The 22,379-nt window shown below is 42.9% G+C and overlaps 2 protein-coding genes across 3 annotated transcripts in view; both read left to right on the top strand.

The window, feature by feature from the left end:
- Positions 1 to 4,193, top strand: part of Lpxn (leupaxin) — a 36,183-nt gene extending 31,990 nt beyond the window's left edge. For both annotated transcript variants that reach the window (XM_013067493.3, XM_004869741.3), the window contains exons 8-9: positions 3,000 to 3,148; positions 3,407 to 4,193. In XM_013067493.3, coding sequence (XP_012922947.2) covers positions 3,000 to 3,148; positions 3,407 to 3,676 — 419 coding nt within the window. In that variant the 3' untranslated portion in view covers positions 3,677 to 4,193. The remainder of the gene's footprint in view (positions 1 to 2,999; positions 3,149 to 3,406) is intronic.
- A 16,869-nt stretch (positions 4,194 to 21,062) lies between these two features.
- Positions 21,063 to 21,989, top strand: LOC101723594 (olfactory receptor 5B21). Its single transcript, XM_013067473.2, is given in 1 exon segment — positions 21,063 to 21,989. A coding segment is annotated over 1 exon segment (927 nt).
- Positions 21,990 to 22,379: the final 390 nt, after the last annotated feature.

Here is a 22,379-nt window from a genome sequence, read left to right as displayed (position 1 = left end):
TTAACAAAATTAACAATTTCTATTATTCTTTAAGATCTATATTCACATTTCACAAAATTAAAAAAAAAATCAGTCACATGATTTGTTTGAATCAGGATCCAAGCAAGGGCTATTTTCTATTTGGCTCTTTTTGTCTCTCAAATTTTAAAAATCCTGTGACAGCCCTGTTCCCCCACTCTTTTATACTCTTGATTTGTAATAAAATCGTAACACATTCCACTAATGCCCCATATTCTTGATTTGACTGGCTCTCTCTCCTCTTTCCCTTTATTTTCTGTAAACTATTAATGTAGACCTAAAGGCTTGACTGAGTTTAAGTTGAGTTTTGGGAAGTTTGGCAGGGTAAGAATATGGTAGAGGTGGCAGTGTCCTTTGCTTATTGAATCACATCAAGAGATATGCAGGAGATGAGCTGTTTACTGATGACACCTGGCTTCAAGGAGCGTCAGCTGGATCCCTCCACTTATATATTTTACCATTTCAATTCATTCGTTTGTTTGCTTTATTGAGAATCAAACCCTATCACTCCATTTAAAACTTTTCCATACATGATTATCACCTAGTTCCAATGGTCCAAGTAGCAAAACGCTGAAATTTTTGTCATTCTTTCTATATTTATTAGTTCTATATTTATTAGTATTTGTTATCTTTCTATATTTATTACTTCCATATAAACCTCCTGTAATCAGCTATTTCATCATATTGTAATATATTTCAAGCAGGACAGGTGGGATGTATATGTTTGATCCTTTCCCTTTATGAGCATTTGTAACAATATCGAGTGGGTTTGTTAACAACACCCACATGGAGACTGAGTTTTAAGTTTTAAAAAGAAAATCACTGTGACTTTATGGAGTTACATATACTTCTTTGATTTGAGCAGTTACAGTAGATTTTCTAATAATGGTCAGGTGGTTTTATCTGAGGCCAGAGGTAACCCTTCAAGTTGGTTCCTTTCAACACGACCCAGTAATGTACGATGTCTTCTGCATCAACTCGACACAAGCAGGATGTGTTAAGCTCATCTTGTCCACCTCGCCCGTACCTGGTACCATCCTTTCTCCAAGGATAGTGTTGCAGTGTGCACATTTAGAATCCACATTCTGAGTACCAGAAGTGTCCACTATTTCTGGGATGCCATTTCTTCTAGTTTTTTTTTTTTTTCTTAAGTGGACAGGGCTTAAAATGCATTTTTTTTTTTAAGGAGAGAAAAAATGAATTGTGAATTCATAGTGGTTATTATCTTAGTGAAAGGTTACAACTTTTACTTACTTGTTTGATTTTGTACTTGTGTTTTTGCACTGGAAACCTTCCTTTCCAAAGGCACTAATGTAGTTATTTGCTTTATTGTGCAATCTATCTATAATAATTACAAAAACAATATAAACATTGCAAGTAACAAAATTATTTTTATTGTGTATATTGAAGGTGACCCATATGATGTTTTGTTTTTAGTTTTGTGTGTGTGTGTGTGTGTGTGCGCGCGCATTTGTACTGAGGCTTGAACCGAGGGCCTTTGCACTGAGCTACACATTCAGCTTTTTTTTTCATTACCGAGGCTTGAACCCAGAACTTCATACATGCTACATAAGGGCTCCACCATGGAGCTACCTCCCTAGCTTCTCTCCTCCCTCCCTCTTCTCTCTCTCACTTTCTCTTCCTTCATTCTTTCCTTCTTCTCCTCTCTTTCTCCCTGCCTCCCTCCTTTCTTTCTTCTTTCTTTCTATATTGAGACAGGATCTTTCTAAATTGTCCAGGCTGATCTTAAATTTGGGGTCCTTCTGCCTCAGCCTCCTGAGTAGCTGGGATTACAGACATATGCCAGCAGGCCTGGCTACGAAAACCTGTTTCGATGTGTAGTGAAATAGTTACTCTAGTAAAGCACATTGACATATCTATCCTCTAGTGTGGTAAAAGCATAAAAATTTTACTCTCTTAGCAAGTTTCCAGTATATAGGAAAACAATTTAATGTTTCTTTGTACCTTCTTTTGCCTTTGGAATACATCCATGGACTGTGTGGTCAAAATGCTATGTTCTAAAGTCACTGGAATGAATCATTTTCTCTCTGTGGTCATGTCATCCATTTAATATACAGTTAATTTGTTTTAACTGGATTCAATTTTTAGGGAGCTATATTCCATTTTAATTTTTTCGCTTTTTAGATTTATACTACACTATAGAAATCATGCATATATTTAGGACCTCTTTGTGTTAGCTTCTTTTTCAGGATATTATTAAGTATTTTCCTCAGGTGGTCCTTTGTCTTTGACTTTGTTTATGGCATTTTTTCAATATGTTAAATCATTCACATATATTTTCAGATAACTAAATGTATTAATCCTTAACTTACTTTTGAAATTTGACACATTTATGACACTTTCTTCTTTCCATACTAACAATAATCCACTCCATTTTCAATTCAAGTATGTAGTTGGTTTAAATTATTACATTTAGCTCTTGCATTCATTTGGAAATTATTATTTAGTAGTATTTTATTTTAAAATGTTAGGCAATTTTACCCCAGATGCTGCTGTAGATACTGGGGTTGTGTAATGGTCAGAAGACCAATGATATCTACTTTCTCTCAGGGCTCATATTCACTGGGGGAAGAGAGACCGTAAAGATGATTTCAGATAATGGAAAATGCTAAAAGGCAATGGGAAACAGGAAGAGACAAAGAGGGACTGAAGAGATAGACACCTCTCTGATGAAGTGGGGCAGAAGGAAAGGCTGTGTATCAAGGCCAAAGGGATAGTTAGTACCGAGGCATGGAGGAGGAGTTGCCCTTAACGCTTACCAGGGCTCACTGTGATCCAGGCAAAATACTGAGGCCTGTACCCACATTTTCCCATTGTCTTTTCCCCAACAACCCTTTGATGTAGGTCTCCACAGCTGACCCCATTGTGACTAGGAAGACACTGAGGGTTAGGTCACTGACCATCAGTGAGGACTGAAGGACTCACACTGCAGCCCCGATTCCTTGATTTTCTCCCCCCAGGCTTCCACGAGAAGGATAAGAAGCCCTATTGCCGGAAGGACTTCTTAGCCATGTTCTCACCCAAGTGCAGTGGCTGCAGCCGCCCAGTGTTGGAGAACTACCTTTCGGCCTTGGACACGGTGTGGCACCCGGAGTGCTTTGTGTGCGGGGTCTGTATTCTCTTTGGATTTAGTCAGGGGCTCACGTTCTTGGGGGAGGAATTCATGAAGCAAGACACAACGCCCACTATGGGCATGTGCTCCTCTAGTTTGCAAGTGGACATGTTGGCCTCCGTTTGTCCAGGACTTGAGGGAAATTCCTACAACTGGCAGGTTCCTGGTGGGAGTTCCAGGGCTGACAGGTTTACTTGCTGCTATTTTGCTCCTTGACCCACGCATTCCTTTCCTGTGTCTTCTCTCTACTCCCAGGACTGCTTCAGCAGTTTCTCCACCGGCTCCTTCTTCGAGCTGGATGGCCGCCCATTCTGTGAGCTGCACTACCACCACCGACGGGGAACCCTGTGCCATGGGTGTGGGCAGCCCATCACCGGCCGTTGCATCAGCGCCATGGGGCACAAGTTCCACCCCGAGCACTTCGTGTGCGCTTTCTGCCTGACGCAGTTGAACAAGGGCATCTTCCAAGAGCAGAATGACAAGACCTACTGCCAGCCCTGCTTCAACAAGCTCTTTTCTCTCTAATTGCAAGTGACCCACAGCCTCTTTAGATCGTCTATGAAGCCTGAATCAAGAGACGAAAAGCACCTCGACTGTTACTGACCTTCCACTTAGTGGGCTCATAGCACAGGCAGAGGCGGTGAGTGAACAAGGCAGCTTCGAGATGTTCGTGTGGCCGCATCGTTGTATGTGTGAGGCTTCCAGTCTTCTTTTCCGAAGCTTGGACTTGGACTTTGGCCAGCTCCTGCCATCCAGCCCTTCTGGAGATGGATTTTTTGCTTGCACAATTCATTCCACCACTGGCTGTTTTCCTTCCCCATTTTACCTCTACTGATGGCTTCGCTCAGATCTCCTTTGGCTCTTGGAATTGTTCTGCCTCAGCCTTCCCTCATTTCCCAGCTCATCTTCACTGCTGTGCTTTTCTCTTTGCTGCAGGGAATCATGATACCACTCTTAAGCTCTGTGTATCTGCCCTGAGTGTATTTCTCTTTTGCAAGAGGAAGTAGATTTTTTGGATAAATAAAATTGCCTGCAGTTGTAATGACGTGTTGCATATTTATTTGGTAGATAAACTTTCTGCTTCCCATGTTATATATGAAGCATTATTTGCAATTGAATTTGTATCCTATTCCTTGTTTCCTTCCATACAATTTTTTAAATCCAAAGAAATTGATATAAAAGGAGAGACTTTTATTTACTAACTTTTCTCTTTAGTTTGGGCTCATACTCATTTTATTTTATTTTATTTTGGAGAGCTTAACTGAATCATCATGAAAGACATCAATACTTCTTAGTATGATGTTCATGGTTTGCTCATAAGGAGAAAATCCGGCTTTCCATTAGGCACTTACGGATTCACTTCTAAAGTCAAAAATGAAGCAGGTATTTTCCTCAACCTCACAGCTGGCCCATGAAGATACATGAAATGGCTGCTCATGGGGCTTCTCCAAAGGAAGATGTTATGAAAGACTGATTCATCATTTTCTAGTTTAGATTAGGAAAGCCAGCTCCCAAGGAAAAAATCTCCTCTTCATTATTTGTTCCTCTGAAAGCACTGTAAGTATATTTGAGGAAAACTTGACAGGCTATTAAAGAATCTGACTTTCTTACATCCCATCAGTTAATTTATAAAAGTCAGTTTCTCAAGGAGTCGCCCTTATTTGAAAAAGATATCTATGAGATATGTACTATGTCTGACTTACCATGGTCTTAAAATAATTGTATCTTATTTGTTTTAACAAGAACAAGAACAACAAAAGACCCCAGAGTTTAAGAATCTTTGATTCTGAAGTAAGTTACTGATGAAAACTCTTTCACTGGAGATATTTTAAAAAGTAAGGCCAAATCTGTCATCTTGAGATTGCTATGGAAATAGTACTTCTTGGAGAACTGAAATGGATTAAGTGATTCTTGCCAAGATTTATTATATCTGTCTCCTTCGTTGGAACAGATAATAAGGCAGTTTTGAGAGTTGAAAGGAACAATGGCAGTTAACCCTATGAAAGAGGAACTCCAAATGTGCGTAAGATCTGTGGGAGGCCACGCAGATAAGGAGCCATCTGGCCCTGTCTTCTGTTTGGCTGGCTGGATGCACCCAACCGAGTAAAATACACTTTCAGCTTGGGACCATCCTCTTCACTGAGTGTCGCTCACGCGGTGATGTCATAGGCAGGTGTCAGTGTGCAGGGGTTCTGGTCGCCTTGGCAATTCGACAAAGTAAACTTGGGATTTTAGACCTTAAGAAGGAATGTTCAGGTGCTAAAGTGTTTTCTCTCTTTTTTTCCCCAGAGCTAGCTACTCTGAGATTCTTTTAGTCTAAACATTTAAGAATGCCAGAGAAAAGCCAGAGCTCCCTAAGATGTAATTAAGACATGAAAACATTTTCTTCTCACAATAAAAGTAAGTGGTTATATTTGCTCAAAAAAAAAGATACTCGAGGCCCAGTGCTTTGGCAACAAGGAAACCAATCACAAGTAAAAAGTTCTCCTTGGTTTTAAAAGCTCAAAAATAGTATTACTCAGACGAATCTCCTGCCTATTTAGTCTCGGTTCTGAGCAACTTCTGGGTTTGCAGGAAAATAAAAGCCACCCTTCCGGGACAGGACTTTGCTGCCACTGAGTAATATGTGTGGAAAGGACCATGCCGTAGACTCAGAACTCATTCTAAAAGGGAAGTCCCTCAGTTACTTTGGTCAATTACTCTTTAATACCTTGATAAAGACAACAGTTGCTTTCCATGCAGGCCCTGTCATGGACTCCTCTGCTGGCTCTGTGATGGCTGCTGGCCAGCACAGGATCCTGTTCTCTTGACCAGCAGGGGGCGTGATTGACCGGCCGAGCCCTGAAATTGATCCTAACTGGACCAGTTTAGGGTGCATACCCACTGGTGATTTTCTCTTGCTGGGGGAACAGACTGTGCAGGTTGGCTTCAACCAAACTGGACCACTCCCCAAGTTAGGCAGGATGAAGTGTCCTGAAAGGAAGGGCTCCGTGGAGGAGGTGTGGATGCCTGCAAATGTGGGCACCATTGAGGAAGGAGGAAGTGAGTACAGATTCTTGGATTCAGAACCTCCAAGGTGAAACTGTTGGTTTCTGGGTTCCAGAGTGACACAGAAGGTAAGCAGGTAGGTGTTGCTAGGGGCTTGAAGGGACAGGTCTGAGAGCTTTCCAGAATTCACCAGCAGAGGGGACCCAGGAGGGATGGTGTCACAAGGACACGTGGCAGAAACGCTGGTTTCCTGCAGGAGCACAGCCTTAAGAGCCATCAACACAGCTGCAGTTTGGGAATTGGAAAAAAGAGGTCTTCCAGCTGAAATGCAACTGAGAAAGGGTGGCCCCTCACTTAGAGGACAGCGTCTTAGACATAGCAGGTCTGCACTGAGGACAGTGGCAGTAGCCACGTCAACGTAAGACTGAAAGTGACTGTCCCCGGGATACTGCTGGGTGGAAACTCAACAGAACTCCCCAGCGGTGCAGCACCTGCATGCTAGGGACCTCGAGCTCAAAGGGGTGAAGGAAATCCACTAGGGTCCACCGGATGGAAAAAGAAAGAACTCTCAGAGGAGAGCCAGTGTTTGGGTTGCTGTTATTGCAAATTCATGGCTTTACCTGAAAGCAGTACTGGCTCTGGCATATTTAGTAAGAAAGGAGGCAGTTGATGTAGGAGGTTCCCCACCCCAGGTAGGATAGCTCCGTAGTGGGCAAATTAATATCCGAAGCGAGTTGAGGGGTACAGACCATGTGGGTAACGGCATGCACTTCCCGGCATCCTGGTGAGGCATATCCATCTTCCCTCCCTCTACTGGAGACCACTCAATCTCGAGAATGAACCAACCAAGAAATGAAGACGTTCTCTAAACTTTAACTCAGAGGAGGACTGGAGTGTGGACTTGAATGTTTGGAACTTTGGTGTGGCGAGGTTGGTAACGTGAACCGAAAAGAAGTGGAGATGTGGACTGAATGGGAGTCCCTTCCTCAGCCTTTCTCTCTCCTGCCCCCAGCCCAGTTTCCCACAGCGACTTTTGGGTGCGTGTTCAGGCGGGGCTGACTTCACCCTCTGCCCCCAGAACGGGCTCAGTCCCAGTCCGACCCACTAGGGTACTCTGTTCTCCCGCGTTCGGGGAGGGGTAGGGGTAGACACGTGCCCTGGGCAAGGCCAGTCACGTTGCTCCTGGGCCTCTTCGGTATTCACGGGGAAAGGAGAATGCTCATATTTTGAGATGCTGTCTCTGAGGACAGTACAAAACTCTCACTGTAAAGAAATTTCTTTTTTTCTTTTGCCCAAGGCCTTCCCGCTGACTATATTCCCAACCCTTTTAAAATATTTTGTGTGTTTTTTTAAAAATTTTGAGACAGGGTCTCCATAAGAGACCAGGCTAGGCTGGACTAAGTTGTCCAGGCTGGGTTTGAATTTTTGATCCTCCTGCCTCAGCCTCCCAGAGTGCTAGGACTACAGGGTGGTACCACCATGCCTGGTTGGAGAACTATTGTGTCATCATTTAAAAAGAGCCTCCCCCAGAAAGAAGCCAAGACAGGAAAGCAGAACTGAGAAATGGACAGCTGTGTTTGCTTTTTAAAGCCCATCTATCATATCAGTACCTTATCCTTTGCCCGGAAAATTATTAACATATAAATTCTTCCTTAAGGATATTTATTTATTTAAAATTTAAACTGACTTGAGTAGGGATTCTGTCATGGGTTCTGTAAGCAGAACATTCTGTCTCATCAGTTTAAAGTATAGCGGAAGAGTGAATAGATGTAAATGCAAAAATCCAGTATAAACTCAGGGTGGGCACAGAATGTACCTTGCATGTCATTACAAACAATCCCCCCTGCCCAGTAATACCAAAACCAACATACAAAAATAATATCTGATCACTTCTCAGTGCTTTTTATACCACAGCACTGAAATGTTTCGTTAAGGTTAAGGCATCCTGTGAATAGTTCATGTGTTGAGAACAGAAGCCTATTCCTGTCCAACTTGCCGGTAAAATTGAGTAATGTGTATTTGCATCACTAGCGGGAAAGAAGCGGGTATGGCCGTTTCTCATATTCAGAAATGTTTCGGAAGTTATATGATTTGTTTACTTTATTTAGTTCTCGTTAACAGAAAACTTAAATATTTAATATTACTTGAATTCATATGCTTGTATGAAAATAACTTTAAAAATTTTGATACAGTATCTTGCTTTCAAACATAAAGGAAAAGTATAAGAGAGACAGGTTTATATTTATACTGGGTGTTGGTCCACCCAGCCTCTATAACAGTATCACTGACTGGGTGTCTTAAAGGACAGATACTCATTTTCTCACACATCTGGAAATCCCAGGTCAGGGTCTGGCAGTGTTGCTTTGTGGTGTGAGCTCTCTTCTTGCCTGGCAGGCAGCTGCCTTTGGCTGTGTCCTCACATGGGGCGACAGAGGGGAGAGGAAGGGACAGACACATAGAGAAGAGCCCCACAGCATCTTCTAAGGACGTTAACCCTATGAGATCAAAGCTCCGCTTTTATGAACTCCTTGTCTTTGTCACTTTCCTTGTCGCTGGCACAAAATACCTGACACTCTCAGGCTAAAGGAGGAGAGGCTGATTTTGGCTCACATTTCAGTCCACACTCAGCTGGCTCTGAAGGAGAAACAGCGTGGTGGAGGGGCAGGTGGAGCAAAGGTGCTCACCTCATGATAGCCGGGAAGAGCTGGGAAGGGAAGGAAACCCCCCTCCCAGGTCACACCCCCAGTGACTGTCACCTCAAGCAGACCCACCCCTCAACCAGCAAGTCAGCTATAACACATCATGATCCAGTCGCCTGCCACAAGCCCCATCTGTGAGCATCTGAGGCTCCTGGTGGACATCTAGACCACAGTGCTCCTTTACTTCATTATTCCACGTATGTCACATTGGGGGTCGTTTGGGGGTGGCACGTACATTCAGCCATAACATCCTCAAAGGTTACTACTTAACTGGCTTGCGAGAGAGTGAGGAAGAGAAGGAAGACATTTCTGGTGATTCTGAGAGATCTTAAGGACACTTTCCAGTGTTTTAGTTAGTGAAGGCGGTGATTTTCATTATGTTCAATGACACTTGGAAAATATGGCTTCCCCTCTCCAGGAGATCTTTCAGTTTTCATTTTTCAATTTTCATTTTATGAGCTAAGAAACTCTGGAGACGCAAAAACAAAATGAGGATCTTAGAGGGAGATTTGCCTAAGAACCTAAAAACTCTGAAGGCAATGGAAAGTGGTGGAGACATTGGCGGGGGGATTTACAGGGTGTATAAGAGAACTTGTGAATCAGGCAGGGTGAAAGGTCCAGAGATTTCAGTAAGGGACAAGGCAGGGGGTGAGGTCCGTCACTCAGTTCCAGTACCCAACAGCTTGCTGAAGTTAGCACTTTTCTTCAAGAGTCTCTTATTTTGGGTTTCCACAAAGGTGGATCCTGAGCCTAGGCCTGTGCACAGTATCCTACCTAGGAGGTGATTTCTGGGTGTACAGGTAGTGGAGTGGGAAATTAAGATGGTAAAGGGAAGGCCACCACCTCAGTGTGCATCTGTGGCCATGTCAGTGGAATGTGCAATCGCAGCTCAGCTCCGTGCTTCTGAGGACCCTGGAGTTTACTGCAGAACACAAAAGGTGTCAGCCAGTGCCTTCTCCGGCCTCTTTCATGTGCAAGCTGACCGTGCCTCTGTGACCAAGGAAAGCCCTCCGCAGCCACGGACACTTCCAGTTGGGCGTCCATATGCACCAGCAGTGAATGCCAGCAGGCGGAGAAGGGGAGCCGACAGGGCAGCATCAGCTGGGAAAAATTATGGACTACACGCTTAAAAGAAGGAAAAACCCCATGAGGATCTTCAGATCACTGGTGACCAGGACGCACTTTGAATGTGTGCTAGGCCAGTATTTGTACAGTTTTGTGATGCTCCCAGCTCTGGAAAGCTTACTGGTTTTCAACTAGGGGAGTGGATTGAAGAGGGGAGAGAATGGGAAAGATTATTATTCCTGGTGACCGATGGGATGGAAAAGTGATTGATTACATGCATGAATTGAGGTCATTCGATTTAGTGCAAAGCTAGAACCAGAACCACTGTTTGCTAATTCTTCATTTTAGGTGCTTTCTCTTAGGCCCTGTATCAATGATGTGAATGCCTGTAAGAGATACGGACCTCGAGGCAAATTTTCCAGGGAAAAGCAAGGACACAAGGGCATCCGGTGACCCACTGCCCTAGGCTGTGCTGTTTTGTGTACAATGCTAAGGACAGGAGATTTGACCCCAGCCAAGCCCAAGTTCACCAGTTTATTCTATCTCTTACAAGCAGAAGAAACTTGGTTAGGTCACTCATGTGCTCTAAACTTCAGTTGCATAATATGCTAAATGTGGGTAATAATACTTCCACATGGGTTTTCTGTGAGGATTAACCAAGATAATAAGTGAGAAAGGGCTTTGTAAACTGTCAAGTACCACAAGTAAGGCATTAACAAAATAGTCCAAGAGCCATGTGGAGATATCAGCTCAGCATCCATCTCTGGCATTGCCATGGAGACGGTGAAACAGTACCAGGCTTTTCATTGTTTTTCTGTGGTTTTAGAAAGCACTTTTTAAGGCTCAGGATGAAAGTTGATGGAATTGAAAATGCTCGGAGATTAAGGGAAGAGTTTGAATTTGAGCTCATAATCCTCCTTTGTAGCAGCTTATTGACAAAGTAATACTCAAGAGCGACTGATTTCCATGGCACAGGAAATCCATCCTGTTAGCTGTTTTCTGTCTATCCAGGTCAAGGACACACAGTCATGGGAGAAGAGTATAGGTGCCTTTCAGCATCAAGATTGTCACTGGCTGTCATTGGTCTAGCCACAATCCAGGGGAAACTCCCAGGGAAACCTTTACGATTACTATTATTTAAAATACTTCAGCAGCACAGATACAACCCCCAGCTCTGGAGCCTTCTGGTTATTGGCTACATGGTGTCACTCTGTTAGCCAATCCCAGACTCACCCATGGGAGAGCTGTGGTCTCGTGGTGTGTGACTCACTTGAGATCCTGCATTTGGGTTGAAACTTAAAAGCGGGAGTGATTTCACTTTGTGAATCTTGACCTCGAGTGTGGGTTTCCATCCCAGCTGCTTCGCTTTTTACTTCTGTTACTTCCTGAGTATCTTTTAGTGTTTGATAATTTTTGCATTTCCTCAAGGAATGCAAGCATTTCTTTGGAGATGCTTTGTGGAAATGAAAGGTGGGTTAGAAGATATCTCTAGGAAGGATCAGCATGAGAAGTGTTTTCTGAATGTGATAGAGAGGAAAGTGATGGAGGGAGAGAGACTGGAGATCTAAGACATTTATTTAAGATGAAGTAGCGAATCTGGGTCCTAATCTTCATGCCGATGACATGAAGGCAGGAGGCCACTTAGAGTGTTGTCATGAGGAACCAGGGCCCCTGTCTTCTGTGTTCCTTCTCATGACAATGCTCCGTCTCAGCTGCTAAGTACTGGTTTCCTCCTGCAAAGCAGGGGAACAGTGTATTCCAATGCAACGATTAAACTCTTTATTTTTATCTCTCTCTAACAAAGAGCCCTTAGGGTTTATCAGTCTACAAATCAACAATTTTCCCATTTTGTTCCCCCTGAGAAGTATACATTACTGTTTTAAACTACTGAGTGTGATGATCTGAAAGTTACTTTGCTGAGTTAAAGATAAATAAATTTTCTTGAAGTAGACTCCTCAGCTCTCGTCTCTCTGCCTCGGCAATCTACTAAATGGAGAATCAGATGGGTTTTGGAGAATCAGCAGGCAGTTGCTGTCTACAGGCGCTGTTCTGGACTCCAGGGAAGCCTCAAGACAGTAAACCATAGCCTCCGCCCCGAGGAATCCATCGCCCAGGAGGGTCAGTCACTGCCTAACACTGCCTTGTGTTCTTTCCTGGAAGCAGAGGTCAAGGTAGTGGAATAAGAAGGAATATGGGAGTGGGAGAAGGTAATGTATAGGCTCTGGGAAAGACATAAAAGGAAGAATAATGTGCAGAACTAATAAGACAACAGCGTGGGAAAGGGTTATAAATAGAGGAGCACACATATGTTGTTCACGACCTCAGAGGACAACTTCACAATGGAGCTGGCTTTAATTTGAACTTCTAAGTGAAAGAGATAAAAGAAGGGGGTAAAACTAGGCCACTGCAACCCGAGGGAGCAGCGTGAAGGAAGGCAGAAGGGGAGGCATTCAGAGCATGGCAGGCAGAGAAAGCAGGTAGTTTACCAGGACCCCTGCGTGCCAGATCTGTGGAACAGACACCTTGGTGTCTGTGCGAACAGAAAGTGGGATGCCTCAGGGCTGGAGAAAGACACGGAAGCTGAAATACTTTTTGGAGCTAGAATGCTTAGAATATCAGGCCGAGGAGATGGAACAAGAAGTCAGGAATGATTTCCCACAGCGGATTGGGAGCCCAGGCACTGGCCTCCTGTGCTTCCCGCGCGTGCTCCGCTGGCCCATCCCATCTGACTTAACACCAAGAAAGCAAGTAACCCCACTGATAAGTGGGCAAATGAATCAAGCAGATATTTCTCAGAAGAAGTACAAATGGCCAATACATATATAAAAAAGTTCAATGTCTTTAGCTATCAGGGAAATGCAAACCCACACTACAGGTGGGATCCCCTCTTGTCCCAGGCAGAGGGCCTCTCATCAAGAATATGAAAGTCAGCAAGTGCTGGTGAGGATGCAGAGAGCAGGGAGCACTTTGACCACCGACCGTGGGAACGTAAATCAGTAAGGAATTATGGAAACCAGCATGGAGGTTTCTCAAAAACTAAAATTAGAGCTACCGCTAGGCCCAGCTATTCCACTACTCCTTGGCATACAGCCAAAGGAATTAAAGTCAGCAAACTGTGGAGATACCCACACACCTGCGTGCAAGCAGCACAATCACAGTAGCTTAAGCTAGGGAAACAACCTAGGGGCCTGCGGACAGATGTATGGATAAAGACGATTCTACACATGATGGAATACTATTCAGCCATAAAGAAAAAATGAAATCATGCCGTTTGCAGGCAAGTGAATAGAACCAGAGGCTATCATGTTAGGTGAAATAGTTCAGACTCAGAAAGTCAAATGTCACAGGTTTTCCCACATGTGAGGAAACTAGAAAAAGATTTTAAAGTGAGAAATGACATAAAAGTAGAAGAGAAGCTATTGGAGAAGAGGAAGGGTATTGAAGGCAGGGAGTAACAGGGAAGGGGGTGAGAGGGAGGAATGACCAAAGAGTGGTATATGCACACATGACTATGCCAACACAAAACCTACTGCTCTGTGTAACCAATGTACGCCAGCAGAGCATATTTGTTCAGAATATTCCTTCAGTGGGATGGGAATGGGAATAGTTGAGGCTCTGATGCAGCAGACTGGGAAGAGACTGGGAGGTGATGTGGACATTGATGCAGCAGAAGGGCATGTTAGGGCGGGAGAGAGATTTGTGAGAATTTTTGTGGGAAGCACAGGGTAACAAAAGCGTGTTTTTGGACAAACAGGCTCAGAGTGAGTAAGCAGGGTGGAGAGGACAAGGATGATTGTTCTAGAAAGTTCTCCAAGAGTAAGCAGAGCCAGGATTAGTGGTGTAGATGGAGGGGAAACCCGTGAAAAGCAGCAGGGGAAGTTCTGGGACAGGAAGGCAGAAGAGGACAGGGTGGTCGAGGTGGAGAGGGAGAGGAGGGGTTAGCATTAGGTGGCCCCGACCTCGGGGCCAGGAGATGAGGGCGGTACCTGCAGGCAGTGCAGATACTTGGGTGGTGCTGAGGAGTCCACAGACACTCAGGAAACTGGAGAAACCGACGGCAGAAATATCACAAGTCTGAGAGCCATGGATCCCAGCTGAACTGCTAATTACCTGTGTGGCTTTAGCCAGATACTGCCCTCTGTGAGTCTCAGGTCAGTCTTGCATGCAGTCAGATGCTCACAGTAACATCCTGGGCCACGGTGCCTTGGGGACCTCACCAGCTCGAGGCGCGGACAGGGGATGCGGCCGTGGAATGAACGTTTTGCACAGGCTGCCAGCTTCTCATTCTGCTTGTGATCCCGCAGGGGTTTTCCCCTGTGAAGCTACGGATCAGGGCTACAGGGAGAGGAGTTTTCACTCCTCCAGCCCCGCCGCTGGGAACAGCTCACTCGGTGAAAGGCTGGAAACAGCCTCAAGATGGCAGCATTAACTCAAGGGTGGATGGACAGAGGCTGGCTTGCGGCCCTGCACTCCCCCAGTCAGAACAACTGGCCTTTTCTCCTCTCCCTCCTCCCCTAAGCCCCAAGGGTCACTATTCGGAGGTGAAGAGTTGAATAGAACTTGTGAGGAGACCAAACGGGGAGGAGTCAGAAGTGTCCAATCAGAAGCGCCCCCCCAGGAACTGAGAGGCTCTGGGAGAAAATGGAAGCAGATACCTTCAGTGGCGGAAGGAACTGCTGAGATTCAAGCACATGAATAATTTATCTCAGTTTGCATGCAGTCAGTGGTGGATTCGAGCTTTCTCACGTGCCAAGCCCAGGACCGTTGTATTTTACAGTAGCAATAGCTGTCAGTTTAAGCTGCTCAAGGTTTTAGAATACTGACTCCCTCCCCTCTGCTCTCTCCCTTTTCTCTTCCTCTCTCCTCCTGTGTCTCTCCCTCTCACTTTTCCTATTTTATGTCTTTGTATTAATACAGTTAAACAACAAGGAGTAAATCTAGCCCTTCAGGGTTCAACATGTGGGTCAGGAGATTTACTGCTACGGAAACCTAGAATGCAAATAAATAATAAAGAATAGATGGTAGGAGACAAAAAGCAGACTTTTTGGAGATAGGAAAGATGATGGGGAAGGTGGGGGAATAAAAAATAGCTAAGATATGTACTATACCTGACCAGTGCCCAAAACAAATGGAGCCAGTATGTATCACCAGCATACACTGATAAAAAAGGACATTGGGTTTCTCAAAAGCTTTTCTGTCTATTGAAACAAGTTTCGTACTATGTTTTATTAGGCATTGCTTGGTCGATTTTGGATGTATTTGTGAGATTACTCGGTTGAATGCAATGTCTAGTAAATTTGTTTACTTTCAGTTTGCTAGTGGTTTTGAATTATTGCTGTCTATGTTCACAATAGAAGATAATCTATTGCTACATTTCTTATGATATTTCTACTATCTGATAAAACTGGCTTCATAAAAAGAACTGGTAAATTTTCCCTCTTCTATTTTTTGGAAGTGACCATGAAGAATTGATATTAATTCCTAATTAAATGTTTGGCAGAAAAATAATTCCATCAGGGGTGGAAACATCCTTGGGCTCACATCATCTATCTTACTATGACATGGCCACTTTTTATTTCTTCATTTTATTAAAGATTAATTTATCTGAATTATAAATTTTTACATGAAAATATTTTCACACAAAAGAAGAAAAAGTAGGTTAAGTCAGTTTTCCTTTTGTAACCTACTATCCTGGAACATAAACCTGTGAGAGTCTGAGAGAAAAAGGACCCTTTTCTAGATTCTGAGAGCATCCTTGCTTCTCCATATTGACCCCCAAGGAGAATTAAGCAGTGGAAAGGTAGAGAGAGACCTGGGGCAGACAGGCTTTGGCGTTTCCTTCCCGGACTACAAACCTCTACGGGCTTGTCTGGTTTATTCCTTCTTTCAGTCCTAGAATTGGCCACTTCTCCAAGGAGCCCGGGTTTCTTTTACTGGAGAATAATAGCAGAAAAAGAGCTAGATATTAGGTACAGACTGAAGTTTTCACATCTGTAAAATTGGAGAGAGAATTTCTCATAGAGTTGTGTGAAGGACCGCACATGTCTAACATTGAGCTTGAAATGTAGGAGGCAGTCCTTGTCTGTGAATTCAGTAATTGATACTAATGAAATAGAATCCTTTGCTTCTTCTCAGCACCATGTTTAAACTCATTTAAAACCAAATTGATTGGAAAACAATTTCCTGAACTTGGAGCTCTGTAGTCAAAGCTGGGCTTAAAAAAATGGAGATTTTGAGGTAGCTGATTGTTTTTGAATGGGCCATTTAAAGATTCCTCCTCTCTTAGTCTTAGAGAAACAGCCTACTCCCAGTGCAGGGTATCTTCCTAAGGCTGAGTGCTGAGTGGTTGCGTCTCATACTCCTTTGAGAGTATTTTTTAAAAATTTTATTTCAATGGTACATTTTAGGTATACAATATAATGACACTCATCATTGGAAATGTGCACCTTTACATAATCCATCTTGGTTCTTATTTTTCCCCCCTCCCCTGCCCTCCCTTCAATCCTCCATCCCTCCCTATTTGCAAAGCCTTTGTTTCCATTTTTTCATTTTCTCATATTAATTCCATTCCCTTCTTTCCTTTCCCCTACCCCTCCCACTTCCCCTTCCCCTTTGCCCCTTTTCTTCTTATTTCACATTATCTATTATACATTTTAGTCCTTATTTACACTTTCAGTTTCTCACACCAGAGAAACTATTTGGTATTTATTCATGTGTGCCCTATTTATTTCACTTAAGAGTATCGCCTCAATGTGCATCCACTTAGCTATAAATGTCTCTAATTTCTCATTTTTTATGGCTGAGTAATACTCCATTAAAAAAAAAAACACATTTTCTTTATCCAGTCTCCAGTTGATGGGCATTTGGGCTATTTCCAAGTTTTAGCTATTATAAACTGTGCTGCTATGAACATGGGAGCACATATATAGCTGTGGTATGATTCTTTTAATTGTTTGGGGAAGATGCCCAGTAGGGGAATAGCTGGGTCAAATGGGACTTCCAGTCCTAGTTCTTTGATGTATGTCCATACTGATTTCCACAGTGGTTGCACCAGTCTGCACTCCCACCAACACTGGAGAAGGGTTCCTTTCTCCCCACACCCCTGCCAGCATTTGTTATTGATTGATTTCTTGATAGTAGCCATTCTTTCTGGAGTGAGGTGGAATCTCAGTGTTGTTTTCATTTGCATCTCTCGAATGACCAGTGATGTTGAACATTTTTTCATGTTTATTTGCCATTTCTACTCCTTTGTCTGAGAAATGTCTGTTCATTTCAGATGCCCATTTTTGGATTGGGTCTTTAAATTTGAGAGGTCTGATTTTTTTAAAGTTCTTTATAGATTCTAGATAGTAGACCTTTGTCTGAGGGACCACTGGTGAAAATTTTTAATTTCTCATTTTTTATGGAATTTCTTGTTTTTCTTCCCTAAAGAATTAAAAGAATACCACAGTGATATATGTGCACCCAAGTTCATAGCAGCACAGTTTGTAATAGCTAAAACTTGGAAAGAGCCCAAACGCCCATCAGCTGGAGACTGGATAAAGAAAATGTGGTTTTTCTTTGAGAGCATTTTTGATGAAAATTCCTCACCAATAATCTTCCCTGAGACTTGAGAAATGGAGTCTTTTTGTCCCTTGAGGAGGGTCTTGGAGGATTGTTCATGTCACAGTAATGTTTCAGTTCCCCCAGGAAAGTATTGTTTTGACTGCTTGTTTATGTGTTGCTGAGTCCCAGTTTGGAGAGCTTCTCTCCGGAGGACCCTAAGTCTATGTAAGCAGCATCTTCCCGTGGACCTCAGCCCGCTTACACAGGCTGGTGTGATTCACTTTGGGACTCACATAAACGGTCACGGCAGCAGAACTGTCTGTGTGCTTTTATTACACAGCCTCAGGAAATCTTTTACTATTTGAAATTCAAGGCCTTCTGAGACCGAACAGATTTTCTTTTCTTTTTAGACTTCAGAAAGTTCAGTCCTTGAAGGCAGTTCTGAATTAAGATTTCATAACTCCCTAGGATATAGGTCTGCTTTCCCCAACTCTTTTACAGCCACATTCTTCACACTGTGGGCAGAAATAGTAGGCTTAGCTAGGAGAAAGGGGCCAGGTGTAGGCTTAAAGGGCTCTTAATTCCATTTTCTTGAAGCTCTTCTGCCACGTCTCGCAAGAACAGTCAGAAGGAGATTCCTGTAGATGATTTTGCATCATCACTTAGGCAGCCATCGACATAGTCATTCTAGATGGAATGTTGCTATCAACTGGTTTAAAGTCTGGGAAACAAGTTCATATGCTTGATGTAGGTTAATAGAGATACATTTGTTTGTATTGTGGACCTCCCATGGACCACATGATGGCTGGATTTTCCCATACTTTATTTTACTTCATACTCTCTTGATACAGGGAAACTTACTTATCTATAGTTCCAAAGCAAGTAAGCATCATTAAAGCTATTATTCTAACTCAACTTCTGAGATTCTAATTCACTTATACACTTAGAAGACAATTAAGCCTACTGTGTGCTTGCCACTGGTGCAGCCAGTGGGTAATGAAGCACAGAACACTAACAGAGACAAGTAGATTTATCTCTTCCTTCATGGAATTTAGCAATTCTACTGATGATCTTTGGACTTCCCCAATGGAGTGTGGTGGTTGGGAGTGATTTTCCAACCTCTTTAGAAGAAACTTTGATGAAACATTTTTATTTCCAGACATCTGGATGGTTTAGTCTCCTTCTCTCTTTATAGCAATAAAAATCTCTTAAATTTTAATGTTCTTTTCAGTTCAGTATGAGCTTTGCACTGGGTGACGAACAGGACTGTGGTGGGCCATCTTCCCCAGAATTGTGGGACGAGTTAAGTTTGTGAGCTGAGGTACCACCACACACGGTATCAGGTTTTGGAGTTAGGCCCTGTGGCACTTCAGGGATTGTGCTGGGTAAATGAGGCCTTTTCTCTACACTCTGACTCCAGAAGCCTCCTTGCTGCTCTGAATCCAGACACATTTACCAACAGTAACTACATGCATAAAGAGAAGGGTTGCTCACCAAGATAACACAGAAAGCACCTTGAATATAAATTGTTAATAGGTGGAGAGCTGTCCAGCTGGCTATGTCCATAGTGGCGATGTGGAAAAATCTGGCCCTCGAAAATGTGACACTTACAGTTAAGTAGTTATGTGACTTTTGAGTGACACTTCATATGTATGACCAGGACACTACTCATCATAGACTATGGTGCATTGTTTCTGCTAAATTAGGGAATAAGTGAATGTGTCCAAGGTCAAAACAAAGAGCATGAGAAAGGCTGGATGAAAGTAATAAGGGAAAGTACTGCTGCTCAGTCGGAAATCTATGAACAAGTGGAAAAGGCTGAAAAATATGAAATTCTAGGAATTTGTTTCATGAGCATGAGACAACACTTCCAAGGTTACTTCTGAAGCACTGTTTACAAAGGCAAAATCTGGAAATCAGGAGTGAAGTACTAGCAGGGTCTCCATCTCACTGAACTTTCCAAGATGGCTGACCTGGTCCTTGTGAAACCAGCCACAGGGACAAGCCAGGGCGTGCTCTTCTTCTGTGTTATTTGCAAAGAGCTCCTCACCAGTTGCTCCAAAGCAAGGTGAGGCCACGCTAGCTTAAACAATTTCTCCTTCTCATGCCTGTTTGTCTTTTCCCCTCCTCTCTTCATGCATTTCCTCTCTTCCCTCAATGGCTCCCACCCACTCTGCTACAGAGGCTGGGAGAGCCTGTGGATGCTTAAGCTGAGGAAAGGCAGTAGGAGGGAGAGAGTGTTCTAAAAGTAGGACACAGTCTTTCTCCAGGCCTGACCACCTCCAAACTCATTGCTGCTTCTGAATATTTTTCATGCCATAAGTCTAAGCTAATATACTGGCAGGAAGTGTGGACTCAGATAAACAAGAGAACAATAGCTTGTCTGTTGTGTTTGTCATTGCTGTTCTAGTCAGTTCACCAAGTATATATTTATGTGTGCTGGAGGCCATGGTGGGCCTGGTGAGACGAGAAAGGAAGAATGCAGTCACTGTCCCAGGAGGCTCACAGCAAGTCAAGGAGTTGGGTGGTCACCCAACTAATTATGTGACAATCAACAAGATACAGCAAGGGAGAACTTCACTGTAATCAGGATCACATTTATATCTATAAGACTTATACATATACACATTTATATATGATACCACACCCTCTTTCTGCTGAACCAGTGTTAAGTAATAAGCCCCCAAATAGTATTGAAAGACTGTGTTATGTGATTTTAGTCAATATTCATTTAACTGTTATTATTTTGCAGCTCTCTAGTCACCATAAAAAAATGTTCTATTTTGGAAGAAAATAGTATCTAGAAAGAGGAGACTGCCAATGGGGAAGTTATCTAAAGTGAGAAGGAAAAATATTCTATTGGCATGTCTTAAATTATAGAATATTGTTTCTATAGGTAAAATAAAGATTGGAAATGAAGGAGTCGAATATTTCCATATATACAGTTTTTCCTTGTATAAAATGAGGAAAATAATAGAGTAACCCCTCAAATGTTGTGTGAAGATCGAATTAAATGCAACTAGAACCCTTGGGGTAGTATCTAGCATATGGTAAGCTATTACAATTTCTTTAATTAATATTATTTAATAATTACCTGTGCAGCAAAAATTTCAAGAAATCTAGTGAGGCTAAATTATTGAGGTGGAACGAGGAAGATAAAGGATGATGGATTCTTTTTTTTTTTTTAACTTAATAGTCTTCTCTTTTTGATTCTTAAAAACTTGAGTGAAATCTTAGCAACTATGTTGCTAGGCACATCTACATCATAATATATATTTATATCATGTAAACGTGTAGAGTCTATGAGTACATGAACTTTGGATTAAAAATATAAAGGAATGAACTTTTATTTTGACCTCTACTAATTAGACAACCTTTTCCAGTATTAAGGTTCTTGAATCTGAACTTTCTCATCTATAAAACAGGCATAACACCACCTGTCTCAGGAGTAAGTGCTATGATAAAGTGGAAGGACCTAGCGTGTATCTTACATGTGCTGCATTACCAATATATGTTAGTCTTCTATTCTATATCATTCCACTTCTTCTTGTAGTTTCATCTGCTTTTCCCTGGCCTTTTTCTTTAATTACCAAGTGAAATTTAAGTTGACTTCAATGGAGAATAGCACTGGAGAAGTGGCAGAGTTCATTCTCTTGGGATTAACAGATGACCCCAGCCTGTAGGTTCCACTCCTCCTGGTGTTTTTATTCATCTACCTCATCACTGTGGTTAGGAATGGGGGGATGATAGTGATCATCCTTTCAGACTCCCATCTCCATACCCCCATGTACTTCTTCCTCAGTAACCTCTCCTTTGTAGATTTGCGCTACTCCTCAGCTGTGGCCCCCAAGATGGTGGCTGACTTGCAGTCAGGAGACAAGGTCATCTCCTACAGTGGATGTGCCACTCAGCTCTTCTTCTTCGTGGGTTTTGCCACTGTCGAGTGTTACCTTCTGGCTTCCATGGCTTATGACCGCCATGCAGCAGTGTGTAGACCTCTTCATTACTCCACCACGACAGCAGGAGTGTGTACCTTCCTGATGGTTGGTTCCTATGTCTGTGGCTTCCTCAATGCCTCAATCCACACAGCAGACACCTTCAGGCTCTCCTTCTGTGGGTCTAATGAGGTTAATCATTTTTTCTGTGACATTCCCCCACTCTTGGCTCTTGCATGCTCCAACACACGTATCAGCAAGTTGATTGTGTTCTTTGTTGTGGGCTTTAACGTCTTCTTCACCCTCCTCATTATCCTCATCTCTTATCTCTTCATATATATTGCCATTCAAAGCATGCATTCTGCTGAGGGACGCAAGAAGGCTTTCTCTACCTGTGCTTCCCATCTCACCACCGTGTCCATCTTCTATGGGACCATCATTTTCATGTACCTGCAGCCCAGCTCTGGGGAGTCCATGGACACTGACAAAATCGCCTCTGTGTTCTACACTGTGGTTATCCCCATGCTGAACCCCCTCATTTACAGCCTGAGGAACAAGGAAGTGAAAAGTGCTCTTTGGAAAATACTCCACAAACTTCATCCCTAATCTTTGAGTGTGAGTAGAAAGGAGGCAGGTAACAAGAGGATAGACTTTCTCTTGGACCTAAATGCCATCATGACTCTTGAGTTCTGGAAGATTTCTGTTCTTTCATCCACAAGAACAGTGGTTATTTCTGCTATTAGACATTATAAAAAGCAGAACTTTGAAATGTGTCATTTAGGAAGAAAATCTTATGCTTCGCAAACAATAGCATGGAACATTCAGACACTTGTGCTGGTTTCTTGATGAGGTTTAAAGCAGAAAATTGAAGCACAGAGTTGAATGTGTTGAATTTTTTCCTTCCTAGTTTTAACTGTGAAAAAATTTCCATTCACTATTAAATGCGGTGTAAGGATCACACCTTCATTCATAATATGTATCAATTAGAAGGGCAAC

The sequence above is a fragment of the Heterocephalus glaber genome, unplaced genomic scaffold, assembly GCF_053883595.1.
Source record: "Heterocephalus glaber isolate CG9 unplaced genomic scaffold, H.glaber_assembly_v1.0 deba00001805, whole genome shotgun sequence".
Taxonomy (NCBI): Eukaryota; Metazoa; Chordata; class Mammalia; order Rodentia; family Bathyergidae; genus Heterocephalus; species Heterocephalus glaber.
Note: the sequence above shows the minus strand (reverse complement) of the source record. Positions and strands in the feature narration are given on the sequence as shown.